The sequence below is a fragment of the Rhinoderma darwinii genome, chromosome 5, assembly GCF_050947455.1.
Source record: "Rhinoderma darwinii isolate aRhiDar2 chromosome 5, aRhiDar2.hap1, whole genome shotgun sequence".
NCBI lineage: Eukaryota > Metazoa > Chordata > Amphibia > Anura > Rhinodermatidae > Rhinoderma > Rhinoderma darwinii.
Window position 1 is genome coordinate 209,313,163 of NC_134691.1, and position 13,524 is coordinate 209,326,686.

Sequence of the window (13,524 nt, forward strand, 5' to 3'; positions counted from 1 at the left end):
TGCTAGGCTATGCCAGGTTTGCAGATGTTGCACCTCATTTGTGGTTTTCTTTTTGCGGATCCGTACGGATACATTACGTATGCAGTACGGACCGTATTAGCGGATACCTTTCCGTATATGCGGATGGGTTGCAGATGACTACTGATCAGTATTTACGAATAGTATTTACAGATGGATGGATTTACAGTGGCACGGACCTATGTTAATGAATGGGGCCGTTCAGACACAGTGAATTTCACGCAACGTATGTGCGATGCGTGAAACTCATGACGTCCTAGATTTGCCCGCCTTTCGCGCTGCACGCACACATTGAAGTCAATGGGTGCGTGCAAATCGGGCTCAGCACACGGAAGCACTTCCGGGTGGTGCGCGCTACTGTAGTAAAAACTATGAAAGAAAACAGAAAAGCACCACGTGGTTTTCTGTTTGTAAACATAAAACCAGAGTGTCATCATGATGCCGGCTGCGTGAAAATCACGCAGCTGCGCACCATATGCTGACACACGGACCTTTTGGGCGCGGGAAACGCAGCGTTTTTTTGCGCGCGCAAAACGGACATGTCCGTGTGAATAAGGCCTTAGTCTGTAATGTTTTGTAAGATTGTGAACGGATGACCAGATTGCTGCTTTGCAGATCTGTTCAATAGATGCATCCGCTCTTCCTGACCAGGATTCCGACATTGTACAGTATGGCGTGTAGAGTGGGCCTTTAGATGTTCTGGGGGAAGACATGTGGAGGTTTTGATAAGCTACACAGATCGCCTCTTATCAATTTTGCCTGTGTATTTTTTGCCACCTTCTTTCCTTTATTAGGACCATTTAATTGAATGAAAAGATTAAGATCTTTCCTCCATGAGTTTGTGGATTCAATATATTGTAGGATAATCCTGCGGACATCTAGTGTGTGAAACTCTTCTTCCTTTCTGTTTGTTGGATTTTGACAAAAGGAAGGAAGTACTATATCTTGGGACGTGTGGAAACTTGACATTATCTTGGGAAATAAGGGGGGATCCGGATGAAAAATAAGCCCATCATCTATGATTCTAAGAAAAGGGTCCCCAATAGTCGAGGGCCTGAATTTCTCCCACCCTTCTAGCTGTGGTTATAGCTACCAAAAAAGCTGCCTTCCAAGAGAAGATTTATGTTCAAAGGGAGATCACGTAAAACCTCTCAATACTACGTTTAATTCCCAAGGAGGAAGAACCAGTGAAGGTCTGGGAGATAATCTAGATGCTGCCACAAAGAATCTTTTTATCCATCTATGAGAGGCCAGAGCTTGATAAAAAAAAAATGACTCAGGGAAGATACCTGAACTTTTAAGGTGCTAGGTTTTAGTCCCTTTTAAAAAGGCCTGATTGCAGGAAGTCCAATATTCGAGCATTATTAGAAGGATGAATATCGGGGAAAAGAATTGCCACACCAGAATAAGAGTTTCTTCCAGACCTTCCCATAGATGGAGTTAGTGACATCTTTCCTACTTTTTTTAAAAACACCAGCAGAAAAAAAATGGGACATAGATAACTTCAAAACCACAAAAAAGGCCATACTTACTAGGTGGGTGGGTGGGTGGGTGAAAACCCGTTCCCAGCAGGACGCAGACAGGTCAAAAAATGCTGCAGAAGGAGGGTGCATTAAATTGTGATAGCCACTCCCACTAGTCTTGAGGGGAGTGGCGAACTAAGTGCTCACAAGTGTGCAATAAATGTGTGTCAGTGTAGTACTAGGGTGTGAATGTGTGGTAAAAAATAAATGTGTATGTATGGGAGTGTCAGAACTATATAATAATGTATAATAATTTGTGGTTTTGAAGTTATCTATGTCCAATTTTTTTCTGCTGGTGTTTTTAAACTAGGAACAAAAAGTTCTAGTTAGAGACTCGCAAGGCACTGGGGACCCTTGACATTGGGTTGCGAGCTTTGCGTATTTTGGCCAAAATAACAACTAATACCCCATGTTTCATGGATATTTTTACCATGTATACTTTTTTTCAGGACGCAGCCGGGTCTTATATGCTGGCATTTGGTTTGGCATGCAGAGCAGCCCGCCTTAGCCAACAGTAGCGGCGTTACAAATAGGCTGTGATTCGGCAAGATATGCTATGCCTGATGACTGGCACATTATCCCTCCACGTACTACACATAGTACAGACACTCCATGTACTATTAACAGCACTGACCCCTATTCATCACACATTCATTTTTTTATTACATTATTATATAGTTCTGACACTCCTATACATACACATTTCTTTTATGCCATATATTCACACCCTAGTACTACACTGACACTCCTTTATCACACAATTGTGAGCACTTAGTTTGCCACTCCCCTCAAGACTAGTGGGAGTGGCTATCACTATTTCATGCACCCTCCTTCTGCAGCATTTTTTGACCAAACTGCGTCCTGCTGGGAACGGGTTTTCACCCACCCACCTACCTAGTAAGTATGGCCTTTTTTTGTGGTTTTCCTACTTTTTTGTAGGGTTTTTATGACTGCCTCTTACAATCCTTTGGCTTTCATTATCAGGCCCTCAGAAACCAGACTGCTAAGTGGAATTTTTGCAGCTCTGAGTGTAGGATTGGCCCCTGATACAGAAGATCCGGAAGGGATGGTAAAACCCAGGGATCGGTTATCTTCAGATTGTTTAAGAGACCAAACCAGGCCCTTTTTTTCCCATAGTGGAACGATCAGAACAAGATTTGTTTTCTCCAGCCTGAGTTTTTGTAGAACTCATGGAATCCAGGGGATAGGAGGGAAGGCATATGCTAGACTGAACGACCATTTGTGAGCTAGTGCATCCACTCCTATGGATTTTTATTTGGGGTTGAGAGAAAAACGTTTGAGTTTTGGTGTTCCCCTGGTTGGCAAACAGATCTACTTCCGGGACACCCCAACTGCTGGTGATCAGAAGAAAGATTTTCTGGTTCAGACACCACTCTGTGGTATTTAAGGCTTTTCGGCCTAGAAAATCTGCCTGTGTATTTTAGAGTCCCTTTAAGATGAACGGCGGATATGGAACAGAGTCTCGGTTCTGCACAGTAGAATATTTGTGAGGCCAAGAGTTGGAGATTTCTCTGTTTTGTGCCTCCCTGGTGTCTCCGATATGACACCGTAGTTATGTTGTCCGAATATATTCTGATGTGTGAACCTCTAACTAAATGTTCTGCTAATGGTCCTATGCTCTTGTGCGCATGCGCGGGTGTCTTTCCTATTGGCACAGATATACCACTCCCTATTTGCTGATGGATATATCCATCACTCTAGGAAGAGGCTCGACCCTTTAGACTTATGCCTATTGGCTCCGGCCATATGCACACCTCCCCTTTAAAAAGAGGAAGTGCTCGTTAGAACGTTATTAGCCCCAATACACCTGAGGACGCGGTTTGTGCAGCGAAACATGCCGGGGGGGGGCTTCTTTGATTTTTTATTTTTTTTTAGAGAATTGCGATCTTAGGCAGTTAGGGCATACAGACCGATACCTTCACTAGATATTTATCGTTATGCCTAATGCTACAGTCCAGTAGCCATTTCTTTGTCCTGCTCCTTCTATAGCCATTACCACACTGACACTTAGCTATGATACAGTGTCCTTTCTCCCGTACCGCTTTGTATATTTAAACTTATATGTGGTTCGTCTTTTTGGTTAAATAGAGATTATTACTAAATTAACCCCTTAAGGACGCAGCCCTGTTTGAGCCTTAAGGCTCAGAGCCCATTTTTCAAAACTGACATATTTCACTTTATGTGGTGGTAACGTCAGAATGCTTAAACCTATCCAAGCTATTCTGAGATTGATTTCTCGTGAGACATTGGGCTCCATGTTAGTGGTAAAATTTGGTCGATATATTCAGTCTATATTTGTGAAAAATTGCAAAATGTAGAGAAAATTTTGAAAAAATAGCATTTTTCTGAATTTAAATGCATCTGCTTGTAAAACAGACGGTTATACCACCCAAAATAGTTACTAGTTCACATTTCCCATATGTCTACTTTAGATTGGCATCGTTTTTTTGAACATTTTTTTATTTTTCTTGGACGTAACAAGACTTAGAACATAAACAGCAATTTCTCATATTTTTAAGAAAATTTAAAAAGCCTTTTTTTTTTAAGGTACCTGTTCAGTTCTGAAGTGGCTTTGAGGGGCCTATGTATTAGAAATCCCCATAAAACACCCCATTTTAAAAACTAGACCCCTCAAAGTATTCAAAACAGCATTTAGAAAGTTTTTTAACCCTTTAGGAATTTCATAGGAATTAAAGCAAAGTGGAGGTGAAATTTGAACATTTTCATTTTTCTTGCTGAATTTCAATTTTATTCCATTTTTTTTTCTGTAACACAGAAGGTTTTACCAGAGAAATACTACTAAATATGTATTGTCCAGATTCTGCAGTTTTTAGAAATGTCCCACATGTGGCTCTAGTGCGCTCGTGGACTAAAACACAAGCCCTAGAAGCAAAGAAGCACCTAGTACATTTTGGGGCCTCTTTTATATTAGAATATATTTTAGGCAGCATGCCAGGTTTGAAGAGGTGTTGAGGTGCCAAAACAGTAGGAATCCCCCATTTTGGAAACTACACCCCTCAAGGAATTCATTTATGGTTGTGGTTACCATTTTGACCACAGTTTTTTCACAGCACGTATTTGAATTGGGCTGTGAAATTAAAAAAACGAAATTTTTTCCAATAAGATGTAATTTTTGATCAAAATTTCTTATTTTCACAGGGAACAAAATACCCCATTTTGTTGTCCAATTTGTCCTGAGTGCGGCAATACCCCATTTGTGGTGATAAACTGCCGTTTGGGCCCATGGGAGGGCTCAGAAGGAAAGGAGCGCTATGTGTTTGTCCAGATTTTGCTGGATTGGTTTTCGAGTGCCATGTCGCATTTGCAGAGCGCCAGAGGTATCAAAGCAATGGAAACCCACCAGAAGTGACCCCATTTTGGAAACTACACCCCTCAAGGAATTGATTAATGGTTGATGTGACCATTTTGACCGCACAGTTTTTTCACAGCATGTATTTGAATTGGGCTTTGAAATTAAAAAAAATTTTTTCCAGTAAGATGTCATTTTTGATCAAAAGTTCTTATTTTCACAGGGAACAAAATACCCCATTTTATTGCCCCTCCTGAGTGCAGCAATACCCCATTTCTGGTCATAAACTGCAGTTTGGGCTCATGGGAGGGCTCAGAAGGAAAACACCACCATTTGGCCTACTGGAGCTTTTCTGCTGCTAAGTCATGTATGCAGAAGCCCCTGAGGTACCAGTACATTTGAAACCCCCGAGAAGTGACCCCATTTTAAAAACTATACCCCTTAAGACATTCATCTAGGAGGTGTAGTGAGCATTTTCACCACACAGGTATTGTGTAAAAGATAATGCGCAGCAGATGGGGCAGTGTGAGATTTGCCATTTTCTATATATCTATGCCATTTCAGTGTCCAATATATTGTGCCCAGCATGCGCCACCAGAGATATACACCCCATAAACTGTAATGTGGGTTCTCCCAGGTACGGCAATACCCTACATGTGGCTATTAGCTGCCTGGGCACACAGCAGGGCTCAAGCAGGGAAAGAGGAGGGGGATAAGTTGTGCGGAGTGCATCAGGGTGGATGAAAAAAATCGAAGGGATCTATGATAAATTTTAAAACACTCTTTCATACAGAGCCCTGGTTTTTCGGGACATGTGTCACATTGATCTATTGTGTCCTCCCTTATCCCCCTCTTATAGCAGACTTTGCATCTCTTCTGACTTTTTCCCTTCTTGCCAGTTTGGGGAACTTCTTCTGGAAAGTGTTGCCCTGGTACAATGCGTGTGGCCTCGCTTCCAGAAGTACTGGGTGCCCCCTTCTTGGTCCCTAAAGATTAGGTTCTTGATAATGATGTGCACGGCCAGCTTCTTATACCACACCGCATGGCGCTGTAGGGCTTCAGGACTTGATCTGACAAGTCCACCCCTCCCATGTACCTATTGTAGTCCAGGATGCAGTCTGGTTTGGGGGTCTCCGTACTGGTACCTCGTACAGGTACATGGGTACTGGTGTGGGCATGTATCGTTGTCAATACAAGGACATCTCTCTTGTCTTGTACTTGACACACAATATGTTGCTGCTTGATTGTACCCTGCTCTCACCCCTTCTTGTTTGCCCAAGCATTGTCTTAGGGAGGCCTCTCAGATTTCCTCTAGCCGTGCCGCATGCCGCAGGACTGGAAGCGAGGCAGTTGAAGAGTGGGACGTTGGTATAAAAATTATCCAGGTAGAGGTGGTAACCCTGGTCCAGCAGTGGGTGCACCAAATCCCACACAATTTTTGCATAAACTCCCAGTAAGGGGGGGGGGCATTCTGGGGGCTGAATACTGCTGCCCTTCCCTTCATATATCCTAAATTTGTAAGTATACCCTGATGCACTCTCGCACAGCTTATACAACTTCACGCCATACCTTGCCCTCTTACTCGGCAGGTACTGGCGGAATTGAAGCCTCCCTTTAAAATCTACCAAGGACTCATCAATAGAAATACACTTCTCGGGGGTGTATGTTTGGGAAAACCGGGCACTGAAACGGTCTAATAGGGGTCTCCGTTTATACAAACGGTCAAAACTGGGGCCATCTCGGGGTGGGCACGGCTCATTATCAGTATAATGTAAGAAGCGAAGTATTGCCTCATTTATTTATTTTTTAGGTTCTAGTTCAGTTCTGAAGTTGCTTTGAGGGGCCTATATATTAGACACCGCTATTAAACACCCCATTTTAGAAACTAGACCCCTCAAAGTTTCTGCAACAGCATTTAGAAAGTTTATGAACCCTTTAGGTGTTTCACAGGAACTTAGAGCAAAGTAGAGGTGAAATTTACTTCTTTTTTTTTGTCAGAAAATCCATTTTATACCATTTTTTTCTATAACACAAAAGGTTTTACCAGAGAAACGCAACTCAATACTTATTGCCCAGATTCTGCAGTTTTGAGAAATATCCCACATGTGGCCCTAGTGCGGTAATGGACTGAAGCACCGGCCTCCGAAGCAAAGGAGCACCTAGTGGATTATGAGACCTCCTTTTTATTAGGCACCATATCTGGTTTGAAGAGATCTTGTGGTGCCAAAACAGTGGAAACCCCCCAACAGTGACCCCATTTTGGAAACTAGACCTCTTGAGGAATTCATTGTACTTTTCATGGGGTGCATGCGACTTTTTGATCCGTTTTTATTCTATTTTTAAGTGGCGTGGTGACTAAAAGACAGAAATTCTACTATTGTGTTTTTACAGCGTTCACCATGCGCTATAAATGACATATTCACTTTATTCTGCGGGGCGATACGATTACGGCGATACCAGATGTTTATAGTTTTTTTTATGTCTTATGGCGTTTGCAAAATAAAATACATTTTGTAAAAAATCATTCACTTTTTGTGTTGCCTTATTCTAAGAGCCAAAACTTTTTTATTTTTCCATCAATAAAGCCGTGCGAGGACTTATTTTTTGCGTAACGAACTGTAGTTTGAATCATTACCATTTTTAGGTACATGTGACTTTTTGATCTCTTTTTATTCCATTTTTTGGGAGGTGAAGTGACCAAACAATTGTGATTCTGGTACGGTTTATTATTATTTTCTTTTACGGCGTTCACCGCGCGGGATAAATAACAAAATAATTTTGTAGTTCAGGCCGTTACGGACACGGCGATACCAATTATGTATAGTTTGTTTGTTAATATATTTTTATTAATAATAAAGGACTGATAAGGGAACAGGGGGGATTTTTACTTTGATCACTTTTATTTTCTTATTTTTACACATCTTTTTTTAACTTTATTACTTTGTCCCACTAGGGGACTTGAGGGCAGGAGGTCCTGATCGCTATTCTAATACACTGCACTACATGGGTAGTGCAGTGTATTAGAACTGTCAGCTACTCACTGACATCAAGCATAGTGGGTCCTGACTTCGTCAGGACCCACTAGGCTTCCGTCGATGGCATAGCCGGACGCCATTGTTTGGTGTCCGGTTGCCATAGTCACCATCGCCGGCCGTTATCGTGTAGCAGGCCGGCGATGGCAGCTTAACCCCTAAAAAGCCGCAATCTCTATTGAACGTGGCTTTTAAGGGGTTAATCAGCGGGGACACAGCGATCGGTCCCCGCTGTAGGAGCTGTGACAGCTGCTGTAGGAGCTGTGACAGCTGCTGTACGAGACAGCAGCTGTGACAGCTCCTTTATGTGTCGGGAGGACGGCCGAAATGGCCGTTACTCCCGTGACGTACTATTCCGTCATGGAGCGCGAACGGGGCGGTTTCCATGACGGAATAGTACGTCACTGAGTGTTAAGGGGTTAATAATTATATACTAGAATTTGTCATTTGGTAGTTGGGAAAAAAATTTGATTTTCTTGCCCTTTGACAAGCCTTTGTATATTAATATTTTCAAAAGGGGATCTAGGTCTTCCCTGGGTAATTATAGACCAGTAAGCTTAACACCCATCGTGGGAAAAATGTTGAGGGGCTATTGAGAGACTAGATACAGGAATATATGACAAAAAGATATTATAACCGACAGCCAGCACAGATTTACTAAGGACAGAAGTTGCCAAACCAACCTGATTTGTATTTATGAAGAGGTGAGTGAAATCCTAGACAGAGGGGAAACTGTGGGTATAGTGTTTTTGGACTTTGCAAGGGCATTTGAAACCGTCCCTCATAGACGTCTAATGGATAAATTAAAAGGGGTTATCCGGGGACCAAAAGTTGCTTTGCATTCATATTTTTATGTAAAAAGAAGTTACTCACTAATATACTTTAATTAGAAAATCGGTTCGAAATGGTGCTGTTCAAACCCGGTGAACTGTTCCCGGAAGTTGTGGAGCTTTTCTAATATTGATGACATGCCGACACGGCCCCACGTGACTGAGGGCTTGCTTCCTGTGTTATTCGTGTCCGCATGTTATCAATGGCATGACCGCAAGTGGCTGTCACACTGCCTATTGCCAGAGTCCACGAGCAGAGTATCAGCTAGCTGTTTGCTCGAGACTCCAGCACTGCTCCCGACATTTGGTCAGTGACTTCAGGGGTTTCCAATAGCTGGAGCTCCCGAGCAGAGCATCAGCAGATGCTCTGCTCGGGGACGCCAGAATTGCTGCCAACGTCACTGTCCATATATGGACAGTCACGTCAGCAGCAGTACGGGAATCTCCAGGCAGAGCATCCGCTGATGCTCTGCTCGGGGACTCCAGTACTGCTGCTGATGTCACTATCCATAAATGGACAGTGGCTTCAGGGGTTTCCTATCGCTGGAGTCCCCGAGCAGAGCATCAGCTAATGCTCTGCCTGAGGACTCCAGCACTGCTGCCAACACCAATGTCACTGTCCATATATGGGCAGGGATGTCGGCAGCAGTACGGGAGTCCCAAAGAAGAGCATCAGCTGATGCTCTGCTCGGGAACTCCAGCTACAGGAAAACCCCTGAAGTCACTGACCAAATGTCGGGAGCAGTGCTGGAGTCCCGAGCAAAGAGCTAGCTGATGCTTTGCTCGGGGACTCCAGCAATAGGCAGTGTGACAGGCCCATGCCATTGAAAACACGCTGACATGAACAGCACAGGAAGCAAGTCCTCAGTCACGTGAGACCGTGTCGACGCGTCATCAATATTAGAAAAGCTCCAGGACTTCCGGGAACAGTTCACCGGGATTGAACGGCACCATTTAGTACCAAATTTTTAATCAAAGTACATTAGTAAGGGACTTCTTTTTACATAAAAATTTGAATGCAAAGCAATTTTTGGTCCCCGGATAACCCTTTTAACGTCTATAGGTTAGAAAATAGTTTGTAATTGGATTGAAAATTGTCTCAAGGACTGTATCCAGAGAGTTGTGGTCCATCGTTCATACGCTGAATGGTCACCAGTTATAAGTGGTGTACCCCAGAAATTTGCAAGTTTCAGTGCTGGGACCACTATTATTCAACTTATTTATTAATGATGCACAGGATGGGATTAATAGGTCGGTTTATATTTTTGCAGATGACACCAAGCTATGTAGTATTGTTCAGTCTATGGAAGATGTTCGTAAATTACAAGCCTATTTGGACACACTGAGTGTTTGGGCATCCACTTGGCATATGAGGTTTCATGTGGATAAAAGTTAAGTTATGCATCTGGGTACAAATGATTCGCATGTATCAGATGTCCTAGGGGGAGCTAAACTGTGAGAGTCAGTTGTTGAGAAGGATCAGAGAGTGTACTTGTAGAGCATACACTAAACAATATCATGCAATGTCAATGAGCTGCTTGTAAGGCCAGCAGGATATTGTCGTGTATTAAAAGGGGCATGGACTCGCGAGACAGGGATATAATAATTACCACATTAGAAAGCATTAGTGCGACCTCATCTAGAATATGCAGTTCAGTTCTGGGCTCCAGTTCATAGAAAGGATGCCCTGGAATTGGAAAAAATACAAATAAGGGGCATGGAGAATCTAAGTTATGAGGAAAGATTAAAAGAACTAAACCTATTTAGCCTTGAAAAAAGACGACTAAGGGGGGGACATGATTTGTATAAATTTACGAATGGCACATACAAGAAATATAGTGAAAACCTGTTCCATGTAAAACCCCCTCAAAAGACATGCGGCACTCCCTCTATCTGGAGAAAAAAAGGTTATATCTCCCGTGGCGACAAGCCTTCTGTACGGAGAGAATTTTAAAAGGTCCTCCATATTTTTCTCACGATGGATGTTAAGATTACTGGTCTATAATTACCTCGGAAAGACAGAGCTCTTTTTGAAAATGGGAACCACATTTCCCCTAAACGCCAGTCCCTTGACACTGTACCACTAACTGTTGGGGGCTTTACATCCCCATTGAATTCAGTGGGGAAAACCAGCCACAAAAGCAAAAAATATTCAGTATAAATTTTAAAGGTAGATTTTAAATCTGCACCAAAGGTCAATTTCTGAAGATTTACGCTGCAGATTTCAAATATTCACTTTGCTGCCACTGTAAATGCTGCTGAAGTTCCGCTCAGGTTGGCGTTGCATACATTTTCCGCATCGCTTACGCTATGTGAAAAACCCAGCCCAATGGTCCTCTAACACCGGCAAATGTTTTGACCGTAACTGGTGCAATTGACAATATAAAAAGTCAATCAGTGCTTTTTTAGCGCTATTTACATGGAGCCACAGGATATGCCATAAATGGCTGATGGATACAAGTCCAAGCTCTGGTACCTGCATCTATCTCAAGAACAGAGGTCCCCGACCCTGTAATGGGAGGCGGCTGCTGGCTGATGCATCCAGGCCAATAGAGGTGGCTGGGAGTAAGGAAACTGCCAAGCTTCGTGTGCTTCGCTGTTTGCAGAAACAGTGTTACGGAAACAGTGTAGAACAGGGCACTTCTGGCCACCCACCTCTCCACTAAGGGTATGTGCACACACACTAATTACGTCCGTAATTGACGGACGTATTTCGGCCTCAAGTCCCGGACCAAACACAGTGCAGGGAGCCGGGCTCCTAGCATCATACTTATGTACGATGCTAGGAGTCCCTGCCTCGCTGCAGGACAACTGTCCCGTACTGTAAACATGATTACAGTACCGGACAGTTGTCCTGCAGCGAGGCAGGGACTCCTAGCATCGTACATAACTATGATGCTAGGAGCCCGGCTCCCTGCACAGTTTTTTTATTTTTCAGTTTACAAAGCGGTCCGATAGTATCTTTTTTGCAAGGCAAGCTGTATTTTTAAAATGCATCGTTTTGGGAACATAACTTGCTTACTTAGGCCTCATGCACAGGAACGTAAAAACGCCCGTAATTACGAGCCATAATTATGGGCCCATAGACTTCTTACGGCACTTCTACCTGCTTACGGGAAGATGCCCGTGCCGTTAAATATAGAACATGTCCTATTTCAGGCCGTAATAACAGCACGAACAGGCCCATAGAAGTCTGTGGGGCTCCCATAATTACGGGCGGCTACGTGTGTGCACCAGTAATTATGGGAGCATTGCTAGGCGATGTCAGGGGATAGTCCCTGTCCAGGGTGCTGAAAGAGTTAACTGATCGGCAGTAACTCTTTCAGCACCCGGGACAGTGACTACCGCTGGAGTTAATAGTATTAAAAGTTAACTTACCTGCTTCTTCCTCCAGTCTGGCCTCACAGGATGACGTTTCATCCCATGTGGCCGCTGCAGCCAATCACAGGCCAATGACAGGCTGCAGCGGTCACATGGACTGCATGTCAAAAGAGGGACGCGTCACCAAGACAACGGTACGTATAAACTTCTTTTACTTTTAATCGCTGCGGAAACTCTGCCCGAAACGGCTGCCCCTTCTCTCTTTCCAGCACTAATAGAGAGACGGGGCTGCCGATTAGTGCAGAGAAAATGGGTCCGTAAATACTGGTGGAATACGGGTCGAATACGCGTGACAAAGGACCCGTATTTACGGGAGGAAAAAAATAAGTTTGTGCGCATGAGGCCTAATTTTATTTACATTTTTTCAGAAGGGATAAAGATAGAAACAAAAAACACAGCATTTCAATTAAAGTGGTTTTCCCAAGAGACACATTTATGACATATCGACAGGATATGTCATAAATGTCAGATAGATGCGGTGCCCACCTCTGGGACCCGCACCTATCTCCAGAACTGGGCCCCCTGAACCCCGTTACATGGTCGTGAGTTACGTAAACAGCGTAACACGCAGAGCTACGCAGTTTCCGTAAGTCTCATAGAACTTAATGGTAGTTACGGAAACAGCGTAGCTCGCATGCTACATCTGTGACTGCCATTCACTACTATTGGAGTTACGTTAACAGCGTAGCTCAGCGAGTTACGCTGTTTAACGTAACTCCCGACCATATAAAGTTTTTTCATGGTCGGAATTTACCTCATTCAGCCGCAACACAGTAACTACATTACATTACATGTGGTAAAAAATAGCACTATATACTCACAAGCTGTAAGGGGTACCACGCCAAGCCATGCAAATGCCACTAGTGTATAGTGAAACCAATATCGAATAGCTGTGCCAATACTTGTTATTAGACCAGCACAGATGTCCTGGATCGGAAGCCGGGTAGGCATATCTGGGGAATAAACTGAGAAAAAAATATATATATAAAATATAGGCTTTAACAAAACAACAATCCAACAGCACCAAGCATTAACCCCTTAAGGACACAGCCTGTGTCACTTTATGTGGTAATAACTCTGGAATGCTTTTATGTATCCAAACGATTCTGAGATTGTTTTCTCGTGACACAATGTACTTTATGTTAGTGGTACAACTTGGTCGATATATTCAGTGTTTATTTGTGAAAAACCCCAAAATTCTGAGAAAATGTGCAAAAAATAGCATTTTTCTAAGTTTAAATGTATTTGCTTGTAAGACAGATAGTAATTCCACACAAAATAGTTACTAGCTAACATTTCCCATATGTCTACTTTATGTTGGGTCGTTTTTTTAAAAGTCCTTATATTTTTCTAGGACGTTACAAGGTTTAGAACTTTAGCAGCAATTTCTCCCATCTTCAAGAAATTTT

The 13,524-nt window shown here is 43.0% G+C and overlaps 1 protein-coding gene across 2 annotated transcripts in view; it reads right to left on the minus strand.

Annotated features, from left to right (window-relative positions):
* MARCHF6 (membrane associated ring-CH-type finger 6) overlaps positions 1 to 13,524 on the minus strand; it is a 375,114-nt gene that overhangs the window by 316,856 nt on the left and 44,734 nt on the right. For both annotated transcript variants that reach the window (XM_075826906.1, XM_075826903.1), the window contains exon 4: positions 12,937 to 13,080. In XM_075826906.1, coding sequence (XP_075683021.1) covers positions 12,937 to 13,080 — 144 coding nt within the window. The remainder of the gene's footprint in view (positions 1 to 12,936; positions 13,081 to 13,524) is intronic.